At 49.0% G+C, this 23,329-nt stretch overlaps 2 protein-coding genes across 2 annotated transcripts; one reads left to right on the forward strand and one right to left on the reverse strand.

The window, feature by feature from the left end:
- The first annotated feature begins 96 nt into the window (after nucleotides 1-96).
- Nucleotides 97-11,949, forward strand: TP53 (tumor protein p53). Its single transcript, XM_006218777.4, has 11 exons — nucleotides 97-236; nucleotides 7,687-7,788; nucleotides 7,919-7,940; nucleotides 8,031-8,270; nucleotides 8,703-8,889; nucleotides 8,971-9,083; nucleotides 9,321-9,430; nucleotides 9,763-9,899; nucleotides 9,987-10,060; nucleotides 10,489-10,595; nucleotides 11,004-11,949. Exons 2-11 carry the CDS (start codon nucleotides 7,715-7,717, stop codon nucleotides 11,083-11,085), a joined length of 1,146 nt encoding a protein of 381 aa, XP_006218839.1. The 5' UTR covers nucleotides 97-236; nucleotides 7,687-7,714; the 3' UTR covers nucleotides 11,086-11,949.
- Nucleotides 11,950-17,608: 5,659 nt separating this feature from the next.
- On the reverse strand, nucleotides 17,609-22,538 carry ATP1B2 (ATPase Na+/K+ transporting subunit beta 2). Its single transcript, XM_006218776.4, has 7 exons — nucleotides 21,842-22,538; nucleotides 19,909-20,037; nucleotides 19,468-19,572; nucleotides 19,156-19,361; nucleotides 18,874-18,930; nucleotides 17,997-18,095; nucleotides 17,609-17,896 (listed from the first exon to the last, which is right to left on the reverse strand). Exons 1-7 carry the CDS (start codon nucleotides 21,951-21,953, stop codon nucleotides 17,732-17,734), a joined length of 873 nt encoding a protein of 290 aa, XP_006218838.1. The 5' UTR covers nucleotides 21,954-22,538; the 3' UTR covers nucleotides 17,609-17,731.
- Between the last annotated feature and the right edge of the window lie 791 nt (nucleotides 22,539-23,329).

The raw sequence follows: 23,329 nt of genomic DNA on the forward strand, positions 1-23,329 counted from the left end.
TACTTGCCCTTACTTGTCATGGCGACTGTCCAGCTTTGTGCCAGGAGCCTCGCGAGGGTTGCTGGGATTGGGATTTCCCCCTCCCATGTGCTCCGGACTGGCGCTAAAAGTTTTGAGCTCCTCAAAAGTCCAGAGCCACCATCGTGTTCGCAGGTAGCCTCTGGGCTCCGGGGTCACCTGGCGTCCGGTCTCGGAGCGTGCATCCCAGGACGGTGACACGCTCCCCTGAGCTTCGGGTAAGCTCTTGACTGAGCCTGATGAGTCCTCTCTGAGTCACGAGATTTCCGCTCCGTGAATTTTCAGCTCGGTGAAATAGAGGGGGCTGGGGGTGGGGCATTGGGGTCTTAGCGATTTTGGAGGGAATGGAAGCTTCGCTAGCCACACCAGCCAAGGAATGCAATGTTAGGAGGCCTGCGTGCAGATGATGGGGGTGTTAGGACCAGCCGAACTCAAAGCTGAACATCTGGACCAGGGAGAAGGGCTTTGGGGAATCTTGAGCCGGCCTAGGGGGTTCTTCCCCCAACCGCCACCATCACCCCCATCCCAGGGCTGGTGTGGGGGACCCCGAAATAAGACGCACAGAGCACCAGGGTCTGAGATTTTCAGATCTCGTAACTTTCGGGTTTCATGGCTCAAGATTTCAAAGCCTATGGAATCCCAGTGGGACCTCGGGTTCCATTCCGAAGTGGTTATTCGAGGTGATCCGGGAAGTCCAGGCTGCTAAGGTCCCATTACTTCCGGACCTTTGTCCTTCCTGGAGTGATCTTTCCAACTGGCCCCAGGCTCCGCTAGATGGAGAAAAGCCAATTAAACACTATATGTTGTGGAAATTGGACGTGCTAAACAACAGGTTTGCCCGCGAAGCCCAGAAGGACTAAACCGGCCTGAAAAGGCCAGGGAGCTTTGTTATTGTTTGCCTCTACTTTTACATTTATGCCGCTTGCAAGAGCATTTCCGGTTTCTTTTTTTCGGAGCAGCCCACTAGTCATCCGATGTAAGGGAACTAGAGGAAAAGTCTTCCAGACGGGTTCCTATTGCTTGAGGAGGGGGGCTACTAACCTCTTTTCTTTTTTTTCCTTCCTGAAGTACTTAGTTACCTCTTTCGGAAAGGAAGAGGGGTTTGTTTTGATTCAAACCGCAATCCTTCCCCCCCGTTTGAATGGTGTGCTCCATCCCGGTGGAGGGCTGTCCTAGTGGACACTACCATTGCGTGGGACGGTTTTTATGGTTTTTTTTTAGGTGTCAGAGGGCAAACCCTGGGTACTCAAGAATGAGTACATCTGAGAATTAAACGATAAAAGAGTATAACGATGGGCCATTTGTCGTGGCGGAGAAGCAATTTCTTCTGTATCCGGCTTTGGGTTGAGCCATCCCCATTTCGGACGCAGAGTGAACGTCGTGAAAGCGGAAGGGGCGGGCCTTGGAGAGGGGCGTGGCCCGAGGTCTTGAGTGCAGGCCTCCGGTCCCAGCTAGTTCTTGCCTGCTGGGGGCGGCTGGCCCCGCGCGATGTCTAACCCCAATCGGTTTCTCCCGCATCTTCATCGTTTAGGGCGCGGTCATGTACCACGCACCTGCTCCGAACCGGACACTATTCGCGATACTTACGAGCGTCTTTCTACACTGCGGTAGCGTTTACAACCACTGACTATCAAAATACAAATTTCTCATGCTGCTTCCCAGTCTGTATCTGACCCGACCCCCACCTAATTTAGATTTCTGTCTCCAAGGGTTAGGTTTGTCTGTTGGAGAACTTCACATAAATGGAATTATACAGTATGTGCTCCTTTGTGTCGGGCTTCTTTCCATCAGCATATCTGAAATTTCACCCGTTTTATTGCATGTATCAGCGTCTTATCCGCACTTTGCTCCTTTCAGTTAATATATCTCATTGGATGAATAAACCATCGATTGTTTAGCCATTCTCTTTTTGATCGAGGTTTGAGTTGTTTACCGTTTGGGATTATTTTAAATAAAACTGTTATTAACTTTCTTGTAAAATTATTTTTGTGGTCATATGTTTCTTGGATAAATTTTAGGAATGGAATTGCTAGGTCAGAGTGAGAAGTAGATCTATGTATTTTTTAACTCTATTAAAAAGTTCTAATTTTTCAAAGCGGTTGTACCATTTTACAGTTCTCCCAGCAAGATACATCCTGTCTCATTATTTGGTTTGTCGATTTTACTCATGTGGTATCTCATTGTGGTTTTAATTTGCAGTTTCTTTGTTAACTACCTTAAACAGTTTGCATGTGCTTGTTGGCCTTGTCTGTGCCATATGTGAAATGGCTATTCAAGTCTTTTCCCCATTTTTAAAATTGGTTTATTTGCTTTCTGTATTATTGAGTTTTGGAGTTATTTGTATATTCTGAATAGGAGTCTCTTTTGTCAGATACATGAGTTTTCTCCTGACTTCTTGCTTGCCTATTTAACAGCTCTTAAGAGGAGCAGAAGATTCATCTTTTTTCTTTTAAGTATTTGCTGTGACCTCTTTAGGAAATCATATCCCAAAGTCCCAAGGATATTCTCTAGTACTTTCTCGTATATTTTCATCTAGAACCTTTGTAGTTTTAGGTTTTACGCTTAGGTCTATGAGCCTTGATTGATTGATTGATTGATTAAAAGTTTTTTTTTATGATGTGACATCAAGATAATTTTTCTCTTATAGATATCCAGTTGTTCTAGCTCCACTTGTTGAAATAGCTTTCCCTTACTGAGTTGCTTTTGATTGGTTCATTAATATTTCATGGAGTTATTGTTAGGTTTAGGTTAAATCTGCTGTCTTAGTGCTATTTGCTGTCTGTCTCCTTTGTTCTTCTCTTCAAACATCTGAGGAAGAAATGATAGGAATCTCACATAAACTCTTTCAAGATATAGGGGAAGTCACACTGCCCAACTCATTTTATGAGGCCAAAATAATCCTTTTACCAAAACCAAACAAGGGCATATTACAAGAGAAGAAAATCTGGACCGGTATTCCTTTTAGCATATATATACAAAAATATAACAAATTTTAGCAAATCAAGCCTAGTAGAATATAAAAATGATAAATATATCTTGCTCAAGTGGAATTTGTCCCTGGACTGCAACATTTTCACATTGAAAAATAAATGTAATTTGCCACACTGACAGATGAAAGGGTAAAAATTATATGATCAGTTTCAATCAATGCATAAAAAGCAGTTGACAATATGCAACACCTATTCATGATTTTAAAAGGAAAGAAAAGAGAAACCAACCTAGCAAACTAGGAAAAAGAGACTTACTCATTTTAATAAAGGGCACCGGCAATCAAGTTACCATGAACATACACAGTAGTGACAGGTTGATTGCTTTTCCTCTAAGATCAAGAACTAGAAAAGGATTCAACTCTCACCGCTTCAGCACTGTAAACTGGAGGCAAGAAAAAGAAATCAATGTAACAGCTGGAAAAGAAGAAATAAAGCTGCTTTTTGTGTACATAAAAAGTCCTAATAGAAAATTCATTTAACACTATTATAACTAATAAGTGATTATAGCAAGTTTCAAAGGCTATATACATAAATTGTATTTTTATATAATAGCGACTTTGAATCTGAAGTCAAAAAATGAATTTTAAAAACAATGCTGTTACAATAGCATCCAATAATATGGCATACTCAGGGATAAATTTAACCAAAGTTGGACAAGAGCTCTGTATTGAAAACTACAGAATATTGCTGAGAGAATTTAAGGAAGATTTAAATAATGGAGAGATACCATACTTGTAGATCAGAAACTCAAGAGGTGTCAGTCTTCATCAGAATTATTTAATTCAATCCCAGTCAAAAATCCTACCAGCCTTGTTTGTGGGAACTGACAAATTGATTCCAAAATGAAGAGAGTAGTAGAAAGTTGGAGATCTTAAAATACTTGAGATTCTATAAAACTATGGTAGAACAACAACCAATGAATATAGTTTGTTGACAAATGATTGTCTCCGAAGGCACCAAAGTGAATCAGCAGGGAGAGGGAAGCTTTTTAACAAGTGGCCCTGAAACATCTGGAGCTGAAAAATGAACTTTTACCCCCACCTCACATCATACACAATAGTTAACTTGAGGTGGTTAATAGACCTAAACATAAAACTTTTGAGAAGAAAATACAGGAAAATGTCTTTGTCTTGGTAGGGGTGGGTTACAGAGCTGCATCAAAATTTGTCACATTTTGTCATCAAAAATGGTATGATAGCATTTCACCGTGTGTGTGTTTTACCTCAGAAACATTGGTGGGGTCGTGGGGAGTGGCTCAAGTTATGCATGAGATAATAAAGGCAGAATATTGATTATTCTGGAAGCTGTGTCGTGGGTATCTGGGGATACGTTATTCTCTTTACCTTTTTATATGGTTAAAATGTTCCATAATTTTTATTTTACCTTCTTAGATTTTTTTTTATTTTAAGAAAATGCAAACAGGTACAATAGTAACATAACATATATCCCCACCAAATAGTTTTAAGTTTTTCTTTGTTAATAAAGCTAAAAACTCTCTTTGATTAGATCCCCAGTGCCATAAGCAGACATCCCCTCCTGTCCCTGGACCATCACTACCATAGGTTTTGTGAATTTTTATTCTTCTTGCCTGTCTGCCATACTTTGTGTGTGTGTGTGTAAATTAATAAGCAATCGTTTTATATTTTTAATTTCCATAACCCACTTCTATCATTGTGTTTTGCTTTGTTTCTTGCAAATTATATTTTCACCCAACGTTTCTGAGCTATATCTGCTTACACATACACAGATAAATTCATTTCCTGAAACTGCTGTAGTAAATTTCTCTTGTGAGTGACTACACCACGTGTTGTTTACCTATTCCCTACTGTAGGGAATAGTAAGGTGGTTTCTTGTCATCCTCCCTTAAGAGCAACAATGACATGAATGTTTTCGTGCAACTCTTGCTGCCCATGCAACCTTTTTTCTAAGGAGTCCACCTAGAAGTGGTTTTGCTGAGTAGTAAGATGTGTTTTCAGTGTTACCAGACGCTGCCTTATTTCTTCCCAGAATCAATTTTTCTTTCCCAATCACATAGTTTTCAGCACCCCCCCCAAAAAAAATTTTTTTTTAAACACCAGACTCTGGGTGAAGTCAGTCAAGCACAATTATTTAGAACTTGGGTGTGGCTTCAGACAGCCCAGGTTCGTATCTTTGGCCCTGCCCCTTGGGGGCTTCCTGAGCCTGGGTAAGTGACTTAATTCCTTTAACCTCAGTTCTCTCCTCTGATGATAGTACCTACCATACTGACTTTTTGAGAGGATTAATGAGATAAGCCGCCGAAAGCTGAGGGCACGGTTAGGGTCTGTATAAACAACAGCCATTGTTATGATAGTGGTCAAACCTGCCCCTCCTGTGAGTCCCAGCTGAATTTGTTGCCTTCCCACAAGGACTGCCTGTGTAAATGTTCTGCCTCCCCAACCATTTGGAGGGTCTGGTTCAGCTTCTGACAGTTTAGCATCATGATCCCTGGATGTTCGTACCCATGGGAAGTACCTGCTCTGAAGAGGTTTCCTAGAGAAAGAAACATTGAGAATTTAGCTGCTAACCAAGGAATGAGGAGCTGTCTCCCTCCTGGCATGTGTACTGAACAGAGTTGCCTGAGGGAGGCGAACCAGCACTAACCCCGGGCAGGGCCACAAAAGCCCCGCCCACTCACAAAGTTCTCACTCTGGAATAATACTACAGAATAAACAAAACTGAAATGATCATGTAAAGAGAAGCATTTATTGAGCTCTTAGTATGTGCTAGACAGTCTTCTCAATTCTTGATATTTCCCATAAGTAGGGCACTATTTTAGAGCAAAGGACACTAAGGCACAGAGAGGTTAAGCAACCTCCCAAAGTTACACAGCTATTATAGTTGGTAAACTTGGGATGCAGACCTAGCCTATCTGCTCCAGAGCCAGTGTTCTGCAGGGGAGCTTCAAGATAAGTGAGGTTATGCAGCATATTTCAATGACAATACAAAAAACAAACCAAAAAATGACAATACAGCATCCAACCCAGGGTGCTTGACTTCTGAGCCCTGTCTGTTTACACGAGTCTCCCTTCCATAAAAGTCTTAAAGTTATTTTGATCATCAGTCTTGGGGGTGGGGGGCCCCTGGTCCTTGACCCCAAGGCAAATGTTTGGGGGTCCCCCTGCTATCCCCTCTAGCCTTCCTCCATACACAATCATAGTCCATCCTCCCTCAAAGAGAGCTCTGCAGAGTAGTCTGTAATGAAGCGTCTTAATCCTAGACATTTGAACAGTCATTTTTCGTAAAAGCACCTTCACTCAACTGTGTGTACCACTTGCCAGTCACTTAACTTCTCTGAGACTCATCTGTCAAGAGGCAAGAGTGGTTATCTGGTTATCGGGACAGATAAGATAACCCACATGAAAGGATTTTGCAAACTGTAAGTACATAAGAAGGCAGGCCCTATATCGAAGTAAAGGTGCAGGTGAAATGTTAAGGGCGATTAGAAAAGAGCTGCTCGCTGGGGGGATGTTTGTCATGCCACTGAGACAAAAAAGTTGGCGGGTAGGTATAGCTCAGTGGTGCAGTTTGCTTAGCGTGCAGGAGGTCCTAGTTTCAATCCCCAGTACCTCTGTAAATAAATAAAGAAAAATAAACCTATTTACCTCCCCCCACCAAAAAAAAACCCGTAAGTATTACGAACATGGACTTTTGCAGCATGCATGTTTTTGAGAAAAGTTGATGACAAATTTGTCGTCAAGAAAGATGGCCTAGGAGATGAGACGGTGGTGGCATAGCCCACTGCAGGGCCCTGGCCCAGGCCGCAGCCACCCCTCCATCCCCCTTGCTCCCCTGACTGCTCATAACCAGCTCACAGCCTGGACAACAATTCACTTATTTACCACAGTTATTGAGCCTGACCAGGTGCAGGGCATTATGCTAGTAACTGTGGTGAACAAGACAACTTCCCTGCCCTGAGGAAGTCTATATTCCAGTGGAGGAAACTGACAAAATGAGCAAGAAAAGGTATCAGGTAGTGTATGTACTCGAGAATTAAAACCAGGTGACCTGAACTAAAATAAGGTGACAGAGTTTGGCTGGCTGGCTTTGATTGAGAGGCCTGGGAAGACATCCCGGCTGAGGTGTGACATTGACAATGAAGTCTCTGAGAAGGAGCTTAGCCTGTGGCGATGGCAGGACCCATGTTCCCAGTAGAGGGAAGCACCAGTTAAGTGAACTGGGGGAGTGTATGATGAGCAGGGAAGGGCAGCCAGTGGGGCCCAAGCATCAGAGAAGGGAGAGGGTGCTAGAAAGTGAGATCAAAGAGGTAGACAGGGGCTGGGTTGAGGGGTTTGTAAGGCAGGGATGAGGAGCCGTCCTAAAGGACAGGGTGGGGAATGTGGGGGTCAAGGGAGGTATCTTCCCCCAGATGGAGTGAGCGGGCTGAGAGTTGCTTCATCTTGTTGACAGCAAAGGAGTGCAGAAACAGAGTACACATTGAGGAGCGCTTGTGGATTCCGTGGTGGGAGGTTGGAAGTTCCTCTCTGGTTGTCTTTTTCCCTCAAGGGAGTGTGTGGTGAGGGTTAGGCGCAGCCTGAGTTGTGAAGGAGCGGCCCTGCTCCTCTGGAAGTCAGGGGGTGGAGGGAGTCCCTCCTGCCTCAGGGCCAGGTGACCCAGGTCACGTGTACCTTGGGCTAGATCCCCACCTTTCTCCGCACAGCGGCCCCACTGCCTTCTGAGGAGCTGACATGGAGGAGTCGCAATCAGAACTCGGCGTGGAGCCCCCTCTGAGTCAGGAGACGTTTTCAGACTTGTGGAAACTGTGAGTGGGGGTCTTAAGAGCGGGGCAGGGTGTGGCCTCCAATAACCTTGCTCCAGCCCCAACACCAGCCCCCTAGTAGAGGCTGGTGGGAAGCAAAAACCAATACTGACTTTGTGCTCTTGTCTTGCAGACTACCTGAAAACAACCTTCTGGTAAGGACTGCGGTGTGGGAAGGGCCCAGGGGCTGTGGGGCCGGGGGAGCTGGGAACCTGACCTGCTGACTCGCGTTTCTCCCTCTGCAGTCCTCCGAGTTCTCCCCGGCAGTGGATGAACTACTCCTGTCCCCAGAAGTTACCAACTGGTTGGATGAGAATCCAGATGAAGCCCCAAGAATGCAAGAGCCTCCTGTCCCCACTGCCTCCGCACCAGCCACCTCCTGGCCCCTGTCATCCTTTGTCCCTTCCCAGAAGACCTACCCTGGCAGCTACGGTTTCCGTCTTGGGTTCCTGCATTCTGGGACAGCCAAGTCTGTAACCTGCACGGTCAGTGGCCCTGAGGGGCTGGCTTCCATGGGATGATTCGATGCCTGGTCCTATCGTCCAGGGTTTTTCAGTTCAGAACTTTGGGATTCCTCTTCAGCCTCTGGCTTTGTGTCAGTCTTTCTACATTGTACCTCTTTAGTCTGTGGCCTTTGACCCCAGGTCCAAAGTTGAATTTTCCCCCTTAACTTTCATCCTTCCCATCACACTCTCAACATCTGTCATGAGGCCATCTTTTTTCTTTTTTCTTCACTCTGACTCCTTCCTTGGCTTTTGTAAGTAAGCTTCCAGGCTGTCAACCCAACCTTGCCACCTCCAGTTACCCTCCCCGCATAGTACGTGGCTTCTAGTTGGTACTGCACAGTGTTTGTTCCTTTGCCCCTGGGTCCTTGTCCCCTGACCTTCCATTCATTCTTCCTTCTCCTTTTCCTACAGTACTCCCCTCCCCTCAACAAGCTGTTTTGCCAGCTGGCCAAGACCTGCCCGGTGCAGCTGTGGGTCAGCTCCCTGCCCCCACCCGGCACCCGGGTCCGCGCCATGGCCATCTACAAGAAGTCAGAGTACATGACGGAGGTTGTGAGACGCTGCCCCCACCACGAGCGCAGTTCTGACTACAGCGATGGTGAGCGGGCGGGGGCTGTGGATGGGTCAGGGCTGGTGCCCAGAGTCCCCCGGCCCCTAATTCCTCCCTGATTGCTCTCAGGTCTCGCCCCTCCTCAGCATCTTATCCGGGTGGAAGGGAATTTACGTGCCAAGTATTTGGATGACAGAAACACTTTTCGACACAGTGTGGTGGTGCCCTACGAACCGCCGGAGGTCGGTTTGGCAACTGGGGCCTCTGGGAGGAGGGGGCAGGAGGGGTTTGTCAGTGACCATCCAGGTGGGAGACAGGGGTGCTTTCTCCTGCTTCTTACTTGACCCCCCACAACCCTGCAAGGTGCACAAAGCAGGTGGGTTATCCCCATTTCACTGTTGAGGAAACTGAGGCTCACAGAGGCTAACGGCCACCCCCAGAAGTGGATAGCCTCACCTTGGGTCTATGCTGTCTCCCAGGTCGGCTCTGACTGTACCACTATCCACTACAACTTCATGTGTAACAGCTCCTGCATGGGGGGCATGAACCGGCGACCCATCCTCACCATCATCACACTGGAGGACGCCAGGTAGGGACCACATGGTCCCCTCCACACTGGCATGCTCCTCCCTAGCCTCTGCCTGTCTCCATCCCCTGGGCCTTGCCCCTCACCACTTTCTCCCCTCCTACCACCCACCCTTCCCCCTCACAGCATCCCCTTCCTCTGCTCCTCCCTCCCAGTTCTCTTTTCTCTGGCTTTGGGACCTCTCTAACCTGTGGCTTCTCAATCTGCCTGGAGCTGGAACTTAGGCTCCACATAGGATGTGGATAATTGGGAGAAGGTGGGGCCTCGTTTACAGGAGAACAAAAAGGCAGAGCCCACCTTCCTCACTGCCTCTTGCTTCCCTCTTACCTGGGTAGTGGTAATCTGCTGGGACGCAACAGCTTTGAGGTGCGTGTTTGTGCCTGTCCTGGGAGAGACCGCCGCACAGAAGAAGAAAATTTCCGCAAGAAGGGGCAGCCTTGCCCTGAGCTGCCCCCTGGGAGCACTAAGCGAGGTGAGCAGGCAAGAGGTAGAGGAGGCAGAGAGGGTGCAGTTCTGCCCCAAACTCACTCTTCTCCCCCTTTCCTTGCCTCTTTCCCAGCACTGCCTACCAGCAGCAGCTCCTCTCCACCACAAAAGAAGAAGCCGCTGGATGGAGAATATTTCACTCTTCAGGTACCAAGTCTGGGAGAGAGAGATACAGCCTCTTGCCCCCACCCAGTGGGGGTCAGAGAAGGGAAGAGAGGATGTAGATACAGCAGATGTGGTGTTAAGCCCACTCCCTCTAGCCATCCTTTTCTCTGTTCATGGCTGCGACTCTTGTGGTTCATTTACTGGTTTGAGAGCTTTACGTTTCAAGCCTAGTGCTCCAGATGCTATTTTCTTCCTGACTGCTTTGCCCGTATTCGGAGCACTTGCCATCAGGGAGCAGTGGTGCCTTGAGACAATAGCCCCTGGTTGTGCCTAACATCAGAATGCTAGCTTATACCATCCCATACATTTTAAAGAACCCTCTTTCAGAAAGAAGTTTGTTAAAGAGAGAGTAAAAATTGTTTCTATGACTTGACCTAATGCTTCTTTATTCTCCTCCTTCCCCGCCACAGATCCGCGGGCGTGAACGTTTTGAGATGTTCCGGGAGCTGAATGAGGCCTTGGAGCTGAAGGATGCTCAGGCTGGAAAGGAGCCAGGGGAAAACAAGGCTCACTCTAGGTAAGTGACCCAGGGTCCAGGGATGAGCACAGATGTATCTCTGCCATTTGTAGCAACCCCTAGCTCAGAGCTGGAGTCTCAAATAGGGGCCTCATAACTGTGTGAAAGTGTCTGACATGGTGGGGGGTGGTCAGATCCTTAGCCCTGCCAGTCCTGTGTAGCCTTGTTATTCGTTCCCCTTCCTGGCCTCAGTTTCCTCATCTGTCAAATGGGGTAAGGGAAGACTAAGAGGCTAATATACACACAAGTACCCCAAGGTGCTCAATCAATGTGTCTGCAGTGGGCAGTGACCATTTTAACTTAAGTTCTCCTTGCTCCCCTCTCAAGCCCTTCAAAGCCCAGCTCCAGGAAGTGAGAGCATCTCACTCAGATGATGTCATCTCCGCCCCTCCCCCTCTCTCCTCACAGCCACCTGAAGTCTAAGAAGGGGCAGTCTCCCTCCCGCCATAAAAAACTGATGTTCAAGAGAGAAGGGCCTGACTCAGACTGACGTCTTCTGCTTCCTTTCTCCTGTTGACACCCCTGCCCTCATCCCCCTCCCCTGGCATTTTTTGGGACTCAGGTGCTAAGACCTCTGCTTGATGCAGATGTGCCTCAGACATTCTGCAATTCTTCCATTTGCTTGGCCCGGGCTCTGCTAAAGAAGTTGACCTGCACTGGTGGTTTTGGGGGTGGGATGTAGCGGGTGCTGAGGCTTTACAGCTTAGCTTATAAGGTTTTTACTGTGCGGAACTTTGTGAGAGGTAGGAAGGTGTTCCTGCATGGAAGGAACGTTTTCCAAGCGGCCGTACACGGGCGTAGGAAGCCCCGTTCTCCACCATACTAGCTAAGGAAACTATATTAAGTTGTTGAGTTTCTCCAACTTCATTGTCGACACTTATAAAATGCTGGTAATCATACCTACCTCACGGGGTTTGTTGTGAGGGTTAATGAAATAATGTGTGTCTGGCCCCAGAGCCACCTTCTATTGCATGATGTCTAGAACTTAGTGCCCTCGTGGGCACTGGTTGTGTGTCCCCTTTAGTGGATGGGTTGAGAGTTTCTGTGACTTGACTGAGCAGCTGGTTAAGGGGAGGGGATGTCTAAGGTCCTTCTCTGCTGGCCCTGCCAAATCCTGTGTAACCTCTTGGTGAACCTCAGCACTTAAGAGGAGGTCTCACCCCCATCCCACACCCTGGAGGATTCCATCCGTGGTGTATCTATCAAGATCTGTTTTACTTCCCCCAAATTCTGAGGCAGATTTCTTTTGTACTCTGCAGGGCACATCTGCATTTATCACCCGCACCCCTTCCTTTCCCTTTTTATATCCCATTTTTATATCAGTTTATTTTACAATAAAACTTTGCTACCATCAGTGTGTCTGAGGGATTGGTGCCATTGCAGGGTACCTGGGGCGCACGGGGCAGGGATGAAGGAGGAAGTGAGGTTGGGAGGCAACCACCTGAGTCTTCTGGGAGTGGGTTTGGGGGGGCCAACGCCCGGGTTCCGGGAGGAGAACAAAAGCTGGAGACTGGGTCAGTCTGCAGGCTGCATGACAATAAGGGAAGGGGTGACTCCATTCATAACTCAGCAACCAACCCCTCCCCTCCCGCCAGGGCTGGCACAAGGTCTTCTCCTGCTCCTGCTTCTAGGATTGGGCTGCTACCCGCTCTCAGCCTCTCACCAAGGATTACGGGATTTAAATGTCTGATTTAGCAAGCCTGAGCCTCTGGGGTGGCCATCTGCTCTGCGGGAAAAGGGCAGGATACCTGGGTTCCCAAGGTGGGGGGGTGCTGCTATTGGATGAGGAGAGAGAGTAGGGGGTGGCTGGGGGCGGCTAAGGTGAGGGCCGAGACGTGGGGCTGGGGCCTTCCCAGCATCCCCTCATCCGGGCCTCATGCCAGCCAGTTGAATGAATTGAAGCTTTAAACTCTGCCAGAAAAACCTTTCAAAGGGCTTCTTGGGGTAGGGAGGAGAGCCGAGCCTGGGAAGTCCAGCACCCCCCACCGTTCTGTTCCTCAGTGCTGCCAGCTCCCAGGGATGGGGGTTGGGGGCAAGCTCTGCCCCATCGCCCCCTGCTGCCTGAGCTAGTGCTTGGAGGGATGGCCAGACAGCGGGGACATGGCTCATCCTGCCTCCTCCTTGGAGGCAGAGAGAGGGGAGTAAGGTCCAGAGGGGCTTCTGGGGCCACTGTCTCTCAACCTGACTTAAAAGTGCCCATGGGAGTCCCTTGGCATGCCCTGAGGATCCCAGACAGCTGTAAAGCCACCAAGCTTCTTGACCTCAAAACCACCTTTTTTTCTCTTGCTGGGGAATGCCAAACACTCTCCCCAGGAGACCCAGAACCACCTCTGTCAGAGATCTTTAACTTCGCCTTTTCTCTCCACCAGCCAGGCCCTTGGCAAACCAGAGCACTTGAAACTCCCTAGCCTCACTCCTGTAGACAGGTCACCTTGAAGCTCTCTTTCTGGCCAGCATCCAGCACCCCCTACTCTCAACATTTCTCTAGAGTATGTCTTTAGCACTTTTTATCTCTGCTGTACTCCTTTGCAAAGCAGGTCCATTCTGGCTCTGCCGATCCCTTTATGAGCTGATAGATTACTGGGCTGAGAATTATTAGTCCTGGGTTTTCAGGCCAGCTCTACTAAGCTGTGTGACCTCCAACGAGTCCCTGACCTCTCTGGTCACCTGCTCACTTCCTTCCCTCTGGTTGTGTTCATTCCTCTGACAATCTGGCCAGCAGATATTGGTTGGTACCTTACTTGTGCCCAGCACTGTTCTAGGCCATGGGGGCTCGTAGCAGACATAGCCTCTTCCCTCAAACTTGAAGAACCCAAATCCTGTTCCACTACAGTTTGGAATAACTTTTAAAAACTTATCTCCCTGATTTCAGGAACACAGGGTCCCCACATCTGTAACAGCCAGCAACAGTTGTACAATGAAGAAAATGTAAACCATAAATACTTCCATTATTTAAAAATAAAGGAACCTAGCATGCATCCTAAAAATTAAAGGTATAAATTATTGAGAGAGAAAGCAAACTTGCTTGAAAGGATAAATTCAAAAGCAGGGCTTTAAAAAAGAGAAACTTTTAAAAGAAAAACTCAAGAGCTTGATGGAGGGAAAAAGAACAAGTAAGGACAATTGATCCAACGTTATCTAAACTATTCTGGACCATAGGGAAAGTGAAATCTCCACTTCATGTAAAGTTATTGTGGTTTCACTAATAAAACCTGATCAAGATACTAAAAAACTAGAAGCCAAATTAACTTACAGAGAGAGAAGCAAAATATCTGAATAGTATCAGAACACACTGATGAATCTTTTTAACCAAGTAGGGTTTGTTCCAGGAGCATAGTTGATTTAATAGAGAATCTGTCAACATAATTCATTGTATTAACAAGTTAAGAAAGAAAAATATGATCATATCAAGAGATGCTGAAAGGAATTTGATTAAATTTCAGCAGCCATCCCTTTAAAAAAAACAAACCTTAGTTGAAATAGTAATGGAATGCCAGTATTACCCTAAGATAATTTCAATTTTCAATATGTTAAGAACTATACAGGGATGCCCACTAACAACGGTTTTAGAGCACTCAAGAGGATTTTTAAAAATTGGTAAAGTATATATATTTTATATATATAAAATCTTTGCCTTTTTGATCATATGAATGTGTACCTGAAGACTGACTTCTTAGTTAATAATAGAGAGCTGATGGAATTAAAATAAATGAATAGGAGAAAAATATTTTATCTTACTGCAAAAGCACTGAGAAAAAAAGAATGAAAAAATATTCCATTCAGATGAGTAATAAGTTTCTTAAGAATCACACACACACACACACACAAATAGGCACAGAACCTACATGAAGAAAACTATAGAACCTTATTTAAGGACATAAACCCAGCTGCAAACAAAAGGAAAGAGAGCATGTTCTTAGATGGAAAAACTTAGTATCCTAAAAAAGCTCAATTCTCCTGAAATAAAGAGTCATTGCAATTCCAATTAGAAGCCCAAGTGTTGATGGCTTTTGTTTTTGTAAATTGGATACATTTGTTATAAATTTATAGAGAATAGTAAGTGCCCAAGGATAGCCAACAGTTTTTTAAAAAAAAAAACAACAAAAAATAAACAAGGTGCAGGGGATGGGAAACCTACTTGCCTTGCTAGATATCAGAAAACATACTATAAAACTGGAATCAGATCAATATGGCTTGGTGTATGCAGTGGTAAACAAGCCACAGGCAGCAAGTAGTGAATCCAGAAGTAGATTTCAGCATACAGGAAAATGTACTATATGGCCAAAGTTGGCATTTCAATTCAATGGGACTAAATTATGGATTTTTTAAAAGTGATAAGAATATACCCTACTGACTGGAACACCAGAGACTGCAAAAGAACAACTAAGCATATTTGATGGTATGAAAACACAAACCCCTTTTTAACATTAAAAAAAAAAACTATAAACAGTAAAATCAGTTGGAGTAAATTTTACAACGCAGAAAATAGTTTATACCTGCAACTGTCAAGGAGCGCTAATAAATTAACAAAGGAAGAATGAAAAAATATGCAATCATTTTTTTTAAATGAATAGGAGCTATACCAGGCCAGGTGGAATTGAGTGAACAGTAAGATGCAAACTGTGTATAATATCCAGTTTTGGTATGACTGACCAAAACCCAGTGATCCCTGCGTGTGTGTGTGTGTGCATGCCCATGTGTTTGTACTATGCATTCATAATAAAACTGTGTGTATATGTATGCATAATAAAGCTATCTTTACAAGGCAAATGCTAAGACCAACTCATTGCAAACAAAAATAAGCCCCAAGGATACAAAAATTAGCTATAAATCCATCTCCATATACTACAATAAACGTTGTGTAGACGCATCCATCCTTTTTTGCTATGCTTGTGTGTGTACTTTTTTTTCACATACCAAACTGGGATGCTATGGTTCATACTGTTTTGAGATCTCTTGCTTCTAGTCAGTTTCCCTCATCTGTCTGTAGGCATTTACTGATGCTATTCTCTCCCCCAAAACCACTCCATCCTTTAAACCTCTAAGAAAGAAATCCCTTCAAAGCCAAGACTGAAAAGTGGTTGATCACTCCGAGTTTTGTTCTCACCAGCTTTCCCCCCACCTGGAAGTAGGTTTAGGTCTACCTGGTTTGAGAGTTTCTTGTGTGCTCCTCCCCTCTCCTGTTAAACTGGGGAGCTCCTTGGGGGCAAAAACTCTGCCTCTCTCGTAAGTATGTCCTCACGGTGCCTAGAATGCACAGAGTAGGCACTTTACAAGTATCACTGTACAGAGGGATGCAGGCTTCCTGCCTCTCTGTTGAGTGATCTCAAGATAGTACAGGTGATGGAGTGAGCTAGGAGGCAGATGCTTGGACACTGGACGGAAGAGGTCAAAGCTGGAAAACAGCCTCCCCAAGGCCTAGGTAACCCCGGGTCACCCAATTCCACCCTCCACCCACTTCCTGGAAATCTTCCAAATGCTCAGAAAGGAACAACCCACACGCAGGGGTCCATGTATGATATATATTTATATATATATAATTGCTCTCATTTTATTGTACTTTATCCTCTTTTTACAGTAGATATGACACAGGCATTAAATAACTGCAGAGAGAGACCACTGGGGAGAGGGGAGAGCAGGGAAACATGGGGACCCAAAGGGAAGAGACTCAGATCCAGCAAGAGTAAAAACAGGAAGGGTCTATCTGTAGGTGGGGTGTGGAAGCTGCAGTATCAAAAAAAAAAAAGGAGGGGGAGTGGGAGGTGACGAAGTGAAGGGTGTGGGGGAAGAAAGAGTTAAAATCCCTCTCTAATTCAAGAACACAGGCGGTCCCTCATTTAACATTCTGTGGGCACTAGGGGGTTGTTTAAAAAGGCAAAGGGGTCTGAGGGAGATGGGGCCAAGAAACTCAGAGCCTCAGATTGAGGAGGTGTTTGCAGTTTTCAGGCTGGCATGCGGAGGAAAGGGAAGGAGTTAGTGATTAGTTGATAACTTGCTAAGAGAAGCCAGAGGGAGGATGGTGGGGGCAGATCTGGGCGCAGGGGAAGAAGGTGGAAGAGTCCTCCCGTCGCCAGCTGACGTTTCCAAGGTGGCCACTGGGGACCCAGCCAAAATGGCTGCCCCTCCCCCAGGGCGCCTGGGAAGTAGAACTTGAAGGATATTCTGGGAAAGGGAACAGGGGGAAGGGAGCCGTCGGAAAAAACAAAGTGGATATTCAGCCTAGGTCAACCCCGCCCCTCTGAGGAGTGCCTAGTTGGGTGACAAGAAGGACCAGGAAGAGAACTTTCAAGAACTAACACGGACTTCTCTTCCAGACTTTCATTCCCAGCTCATGCAGTCAACATGCAGTCAGAAGCTGGATGTGCCAGGAAAGAGAAAAGGCCACTGAGCCACCTTGTCCTCAGTCACAAGCGGTCCCCTTTCAGTGGAGGGAACAGGAATGGAGAAGTAGGGGAAGAGCAGCCAGAGGAGCCAGACAAGACAAAAGCCACCGAGACAGTGACTGTCGTAGACAAGGCAGAAGGCATGGGAGACAGAGGAAGGTGACAGTGGCAGAGCTTGAATGGAAGGATGGAGGGCCACAGTGGTGACCAGTTTGTAATGTACAGAAATATTAAATCACTATGCTGTGCACCTGGAACTAAGGTAGTGTTATAGGTCAACCATACTTCAGTTAAAAAAAAAAAAAAAGAAGGATGCCACATACATGTCTGGAAGCTAAGGGGTGAAATGAGACGTGTGTGTGTGTGTGTGTGTGTGTGTGTGAGTGAGAAGGTGGGTGGATGGGAGAGTGGGCACCTTCTCTCAGGACAAGAGGGCAGGAAGGTGGGTAGCTAAGAGGATGCCCCACTCACTGCTATGCCAGAACTAGAAAGGCTCCTACCTCCTCTGTGACCATCTTGGGGTCTTGTCTCCCTGTCTCTGACTGAGCTAGGATGGGAAGAAGGTGGTGGAGAATGTGTGTAGCCAGGGAATCACAATGCACTCAGAAGTAAAGGAAAGGGGCACGAGGCTCAGACAAGCCATAGCTCTGTTATAAAAAATACCTTTGGGGTGGGTGAGGGAGGGCTCAGGCAAGGTAGTGGACATTCCAGAAGCATCCATAGGAAAAGAGGTGGGGGCGGGAGGAAGGGGTCTCAGGTTTTGTTGATGCGGAGTTTGAAGGCCACGCGCCCTGCGAACTTGTCGCGCTCGTCGTCAGTGGCGATGTTGGCGGCATTGATGCGGCATTCCACGTTCACCTCCACGTTAGGGGTCACATTCAGGAACTTCACGGCCACGAGGGGCTGCGTGTAGTTCACCTGGGCCAGAGGAGGAGAGAGAGGGTGCAGACCCGCGGCAACGAGGCCTCCTGCCCAGGACCCCGCTCCCCTGGGGCCCCCCGCCTTCCACGGGACTTACGTGGAACTTTTTGCCGTAGTAGGGGAAGTACATGAGGTCGATGTTGCCGTTCGCCGGGAACATGACGAAGCTGCCGAGATTCTCGGCATCTTCATCTCGCTGTGGGGGCGCAGGAGGGTGGGGGAGAGCATGTTAGGGATGGCAGGAACCCAGAAGCTCTCCAGACTTTCCTCTGTTCTTCCTTCACCCCAAATTAGTCTGTCTCAAATCCGTTTCCCTTGAGCTGAGGCCGGGTGGGTTTGCGTGTGCGCAGAAGGGGTGTCCTGTCTCTCATCGGACTGGGAAGTCCTGAAGGGCGCTAATGAGCCTGGAGCCTCCTACTGCCCTCCCACCCCAAATTCTTACCCCATCCTCAGGAATCGGTTTCTGGAGCAGAGCCAAGAGAGAACAGATAAATGAGTAAGGACTCAGTAGGAAGGAAGGAGGGGGTTGACTGAAGAGGAGCGGAACGTTCCTAGAGAGGACAGAGGTGGGGGGTCCAGGGTTCTAAGGACAACTTAGTGGTGGCAGGTGGCATTTACAGATCAGCAGCTACTAGATACTTAAAAAGAATGGAGGGGCAGGAGAGATATGGGAGGGAGAGGGGAAAGCATGGTCAGGGAATAGAGAAGATGGAAGGGTTAGGGCAAGAAGGTGGTAGGTAGAGTCAGGAAGGGGGTATCTATCAACACCAAAGAGCAAGCTTCTGTATCCTAGAGAGAAACAAGAGGGGTGGGAGCCCCTTGGGGTTGGAGCCATACTGGAGTCCACTCTTACCCCCTTGTCCCTATGGTGATGGGGCCTCTGGGAGCAAGGGAGATAGGGAGAGATGAGTGAATGACAGGGAAACCTTGAAGGACAAACAGGAGGGCAGGTGGACAAGGCCCAACAAACTCACCTTCCCCACGCAGGTAACATTCATGCTCTGGTTCGCTCCTGCATAGAAGTTGATGACCTGGAGTTAGGAGAAAGAGTGGTGAGGATTAGAGAAAGAAGTTGTCAAAGACATAAGGATCCATGCTCTCAGCCATCAATGGTCCCATCTCTCTTGTTCTCTCAGCCACTCAAACATCTAAAAATCTCCCAAAGCCCATGAACCCCAGTGAAAGGAAGCAACTGCCAGCAGATGGTGGCCCCAGCTCCCTCCTCTGTTCTCCCTGGGAACTAAGGTCCTGGGTACCCGGTTCATCTTGATGAAGACACAGGGCTGTCCAGTGCTATAACCATAGTGGGTGGGGTCCCCAATGCCCGAGCAGTCGCCCAGCTGGGTCCGGTTGAACTGGCAGGCACGTTTTGGGTAGTTGAGGACTCCGTTATCTGGCTGTTCATAATAGCGCCCAGGGCGGCAGACGTCATTCTTTTGGGCTTGGATGGAGTCGTTGTAAGCTAAGGAGGTGGGGGAGAGAGAGTCATGGGCCTAATGTTCCGCTCCCAGGGTCCCCAGTTCCCTTCCGGAGGTCCTGCACAGCCATATCATCAGTACCACACTCACGCTCCAAGAACTTGTTGAGCTTCTGAACATGCTGGTCCCAGCTTTCAGTATCACTCACGTTGACAATGACATCAAGGTTCTCAGTCTTAGGGCGAATCATCAGGCCTAGCCAATAAAGGCAAGAGTGAGAAGCATATATAAGACGAGGGACCACACAGAGGGAAGACGATGAACAAACCAGGGTGAGGGATAGGGTGAAGATCTGAGATCATCTCCACTGGAGGAAGATCTCCTGTGAACATCTGCCACCTCCCCAGATCACATAGCTCTCTGCTGTGGGAAATGGGAAGACAGACTTCAAGAAGAACTTCCTTGCACATGGCGACTGGATCATCAGAACCAAACCTCTGAGAAGAACTGTGAGTTCTCGTCCTGTGAGTTCCTCTTGGAGGCATGGGGGCACAAGATAGAGTGGCTGGTGGGGGGAGCTGCATCACTCACCCGGCGTGGCCAGTCGGTCCTGGTACTTGGGGGTATGGTCAGAGACAGTCTGCAGCATCACCCACATGGTGAGGGTGAACATGGCGGTGAGGAAGCCATAGAAGACGAGGTAAAAGAGGAGGATAAAGGCTATGGAGGAGGAAACAGGGTCAGCAGGCACCAGGTCTTCCTTGATGACCTCACCTATTCCCATACACCCCACTCCCGTTCAGAGTTCTACACAGGAATAGGTCGAAGAGCCTCGGGAACATCTTGGAGCCTTCCCCTGGGAGCAAAAGGGGACCAGCTGGAAAAAGACAGTTGTGTCTGGCTTCCAGCCATGACTCCCCAGCCCCAACTAGTCCTACAGCACAGTGAGGCCCAACCTTGTGGAAGCCACAAGAGCCCTAAACTCTCATCGCTGGGACAACCTCTAGAACAGGCCACAATCATTTTGCCTCAAATTACATTTCTAACTTCTCAAGTTTCATGACCCTGAAAAGGCACATCTGTTTCCACTGTATCGGTACTCATGCTTGAAGCTGTCCAGCACAATGACTTTTTAAGCTGGCAGTGGCCTGCTTCACAACCAAACTCTCATCCCATCCCTGAGAGTGTGGACCCTCACCCTCAAACAGCAAAATCTTCTCTCTCTTGGAGCCCCACAAAAGCCAAACCTTGAATGAGGCTCCTGTCAAGTTGCAGAGTCTCTCAGAGACAGCTGACCAGAACCTTCAACTGTCACCTACTCCCAACTCACACACAGCACCCAGGGCAGAGCTGGGAGTAAAGGTAGATCTCACACAGCCTTCCAGGCAAAGAGCTGGTCCTTGGTGGATCTGACTCATCACTCCGTCCGTCACTCCTCAGCCTAGTGTGAGTACCTGCTGTTTCCACTACCCCAGACCCTCAGTTCTTCCATCTCAGAAGACGCATACCCCATGAAGCTGCCTCAGATTCTCCCAAGAACTCATGGACCCCTCCAGTCCCAGGGGCTGAACTGCAAGTTTCCTGCGGCAAGGACTGCATCAGACCCACCTCAAAGGCCCCTAGGTGGGTGGGCTAATGGGGATAGCTTCAATTAGTGTGGATGAACTGTAAAGTGTGTCACACAATGTCCATGTGCTTCGACTTCCCAGCTTAAAATCCCTTTTGGAAGAATTCCACCTGTCACTGGCACCTATGTCCAGCACCAAACCCTCAACCAGACACAACTCCCTTCACACCTTGTGAGTCCCACCAAGGTATGGGTGGGGAAGGTGGGGAAGGTGCCAGGCCACCCCAAGCCCACAGACACACTGGGCCAGATGATGTACGCATCTCAGCACTAGTGACCACTCCCTCTGCCTGCGACATCAGAGCCAAACATCTAACCTCGAAAACCTCACAGTGGCACCCCTGGCCAGCAACCCTCCCACCCACAAAGCAGCCACAAAAGGCTCCAAAATACTCGGCAGTAGGATACAGACAACTTCCGCTGTGAAGAACCCCCTCCTATACACACCCTACCTCTCCAAGACCCGCCCTCTCATGAATGTTCCCAGGGTCCAAGGGGTGGGCACGAGCTAAAAATAGACGGGCTTGGCTAGCTAGGGAGAGCCAGAGGGAGGGAAGGGGCGCTATTCTGGGGAAGGGGGGACGACCGTGTGGCGCTGACCGGCCCCGACAGGGAGCGCGAGCGCCGCGGCGCGGACAGGCGCGCAGAGCCCGCGACCCCCCGCGCGAGGGGGCTCCGCGGGGGGCAGGAAGGCGGCAGTGACCTACTTTCTCCGCCTCCGCAGCGGCCAGCCAGGGAGATTAGACCTGCGATTCGGCCCCCTCCCAGCCCAGAGCCCGGCAGGGGGGCTGGACGCTGGGGACCCGGGAAAGGAGCTGGGGCTGGACCGACGAGACCTGGTGCCCCCGGGGCGTCGCCTGGCGGACCCCCTCCCCTCGCGCGGCCGGCCCTGCGTACCCCAGCTGGTCCCGGTGCGGCCCATGAACTGATGCGTCCTCGGGTTCCACACGAACTCCTTCCACTCCTCAACCACCTGCCCGCAGCTCTTCTTCTCTTTCTGGATGACCATCTTGACGGCAGGGGGCGAGTCCCGCGCGGGGCGGGGGGCTGCGGAGAAGCCGGGGTGCTGCGCGATGAAGCCTCCCCACGTACTCTAACGCGCGGGGATCAAAGGCAAGGGGGGCGAGGGAGACCCCCCTCAGATATGCAGCTGCTGCAAATTCCGGGGTGCAGGACCACGCGCCACGGGGTGCTGGCGTTACAGCGTAGGATGCACAGATTCTAGGCCCCCCGACTGCGATGAAAAGGGAGGTTGTCGGAGCAGGGGAAGATAAAAAGGGAAAAGGGTGCGATCGCAGCTTCACCCCCAAGCCTCCCAGAAGTAAAACGAAAAGGGATGCAAAAATAGACGGCTGCAAAACCCGGGCGAAGCGCAGAAAAAATTGGGGTGCAGTGAGGCAGGGAGAAGTGGGGGAAGGGGCCGCCCCGAAATCCGAGATGCAAAGAGGCTGTGGAGAGGGGTTGGGTGACCGCTCAAGGCTCTTCCGCCGAGCGGAGACCGCCACACCAGCGGTAGTTTGGACGCGGGGGTGAGGCGGGGACGCGCAGTTGGGGGACAGGCGGGGATGAGGAGGTCCCCAGAGCAAGGCTTCGCTCCTCAGCAGTGCGGGGCCGGCAGTCGCGACGCGCAGTCTTTATACTCGGCGGCTCCAGGGGTGCCCGCCCCCTTCCCACCCCCAGAAGCCCCGCCTCCTCGCTGCTGGCCAGGGAGACCTCATGCGTATGCAAATTTGGAGGAAGGGCTTGGGCCCGCCCCCTGACTCCTCTTCAGACCAAGAGGTCTCTTCCCTACCCCCACCGCAGGTACTGGACTGGATCCGGGTGGGTGGAGAGAATAGAGGGCGAGCCGGGCGCAGTAGAGGAAAAGATAACCCGAGAGAGACACAGAAGACGGAGAGGAAAGCAGATATATGCTGAAATGGGGGCCCCAGGCAGAGAGTTAGAGACTAAGATCCAGGAGACTGGGCAGAATGTGAAATGAATAGAGAAAGGGCAAGGGACAAGAAAAACAGATCGAAGAGACCAGCCGGGGTGCTATACCAGCCGGGATGGGGGCTAGAACAGGCCACACAGAGATGGATAAAGGCCACCGCAGGAGGGAAATTCCCCCTGTAGGAGCTGCTACCAATCCCCCCAACACCACCGTTCTCTGTTCCCACAGCCCCTTCTCCCACCACCTGGTTCTCCCCAAGCCTCCTTGGGGACTCCTTGCCTTCCCACCATACCCCTTGATGAAGCCTCCCAACAGCACATTCCCAGTCCCCAGCGTTGCCCTGGGACCTCAGCCCTGGAGCCCCATCTTCTTGGATGTTCTGCCTCCTCCCAACCCTATGTCTGAAATCCCCTCCTCATTTGCCCATTTGGATCAACAAACATTTATTGAGC

Source organism: Vicugna pacos, chromosome 16, assembly GCF_048564905.1.
Source record: "Vicugna pacos chromosome 16, VicPac4, whole genome shotgun sequence".
NCBI classification, from domain to species: Eukaryota; Metazoa; Chordata; class Mammalia; order Artiodactyla; family Camelidae; genus Vicugna; species Vicugna pacos.

Bases quoted from the DNA above. Each gene is read 5' to 3' on its own strand.
- TP53 (XM_006218777.4), top strand. From the start codon at position 7,715: ATGGAGGAGTCGCAATCAGAACTCGGCGTGGAGCCCCCTCTGAGTCAG. The intron at 9,084-9,320 runs GTCGGTTTGGCA...GCTGTCTCCCAG, and splicing joins TGCCCTACGAACCGCCGGAG to GTCGGCTCTGACTGTACCAC. The intron at 9,431-9,762 runs GTAGGGACCACA...TTACCTGGGTAG, and splicing joins ATCACACTGGAGGACGCCAG to TGGTAATCTGCTGGGACGCA.
- ATP1B2 (XM_006218776.4), bottom strand. From the start codon at position 21,953: ATGGTCATCCAGAAAGAGAAGAAGAGCTGCGGGCAGGTGGTTGAGGAG. The intron at 19,362-19,467 runs GTGAGTGTGGTA...CCACCTCCTTAG, and splicing joins GCTCAACAAGTTCTTGGAGC to CTTACAACGACTCCATCCAA. The intron at 18,096-18,873 runs GTGAGTTTGTTG...GCGCCCCCACAG, and splicing joins ATGTTACCTGCGTGGGGAAG to CGAGATGAAGATGCCGAGAA.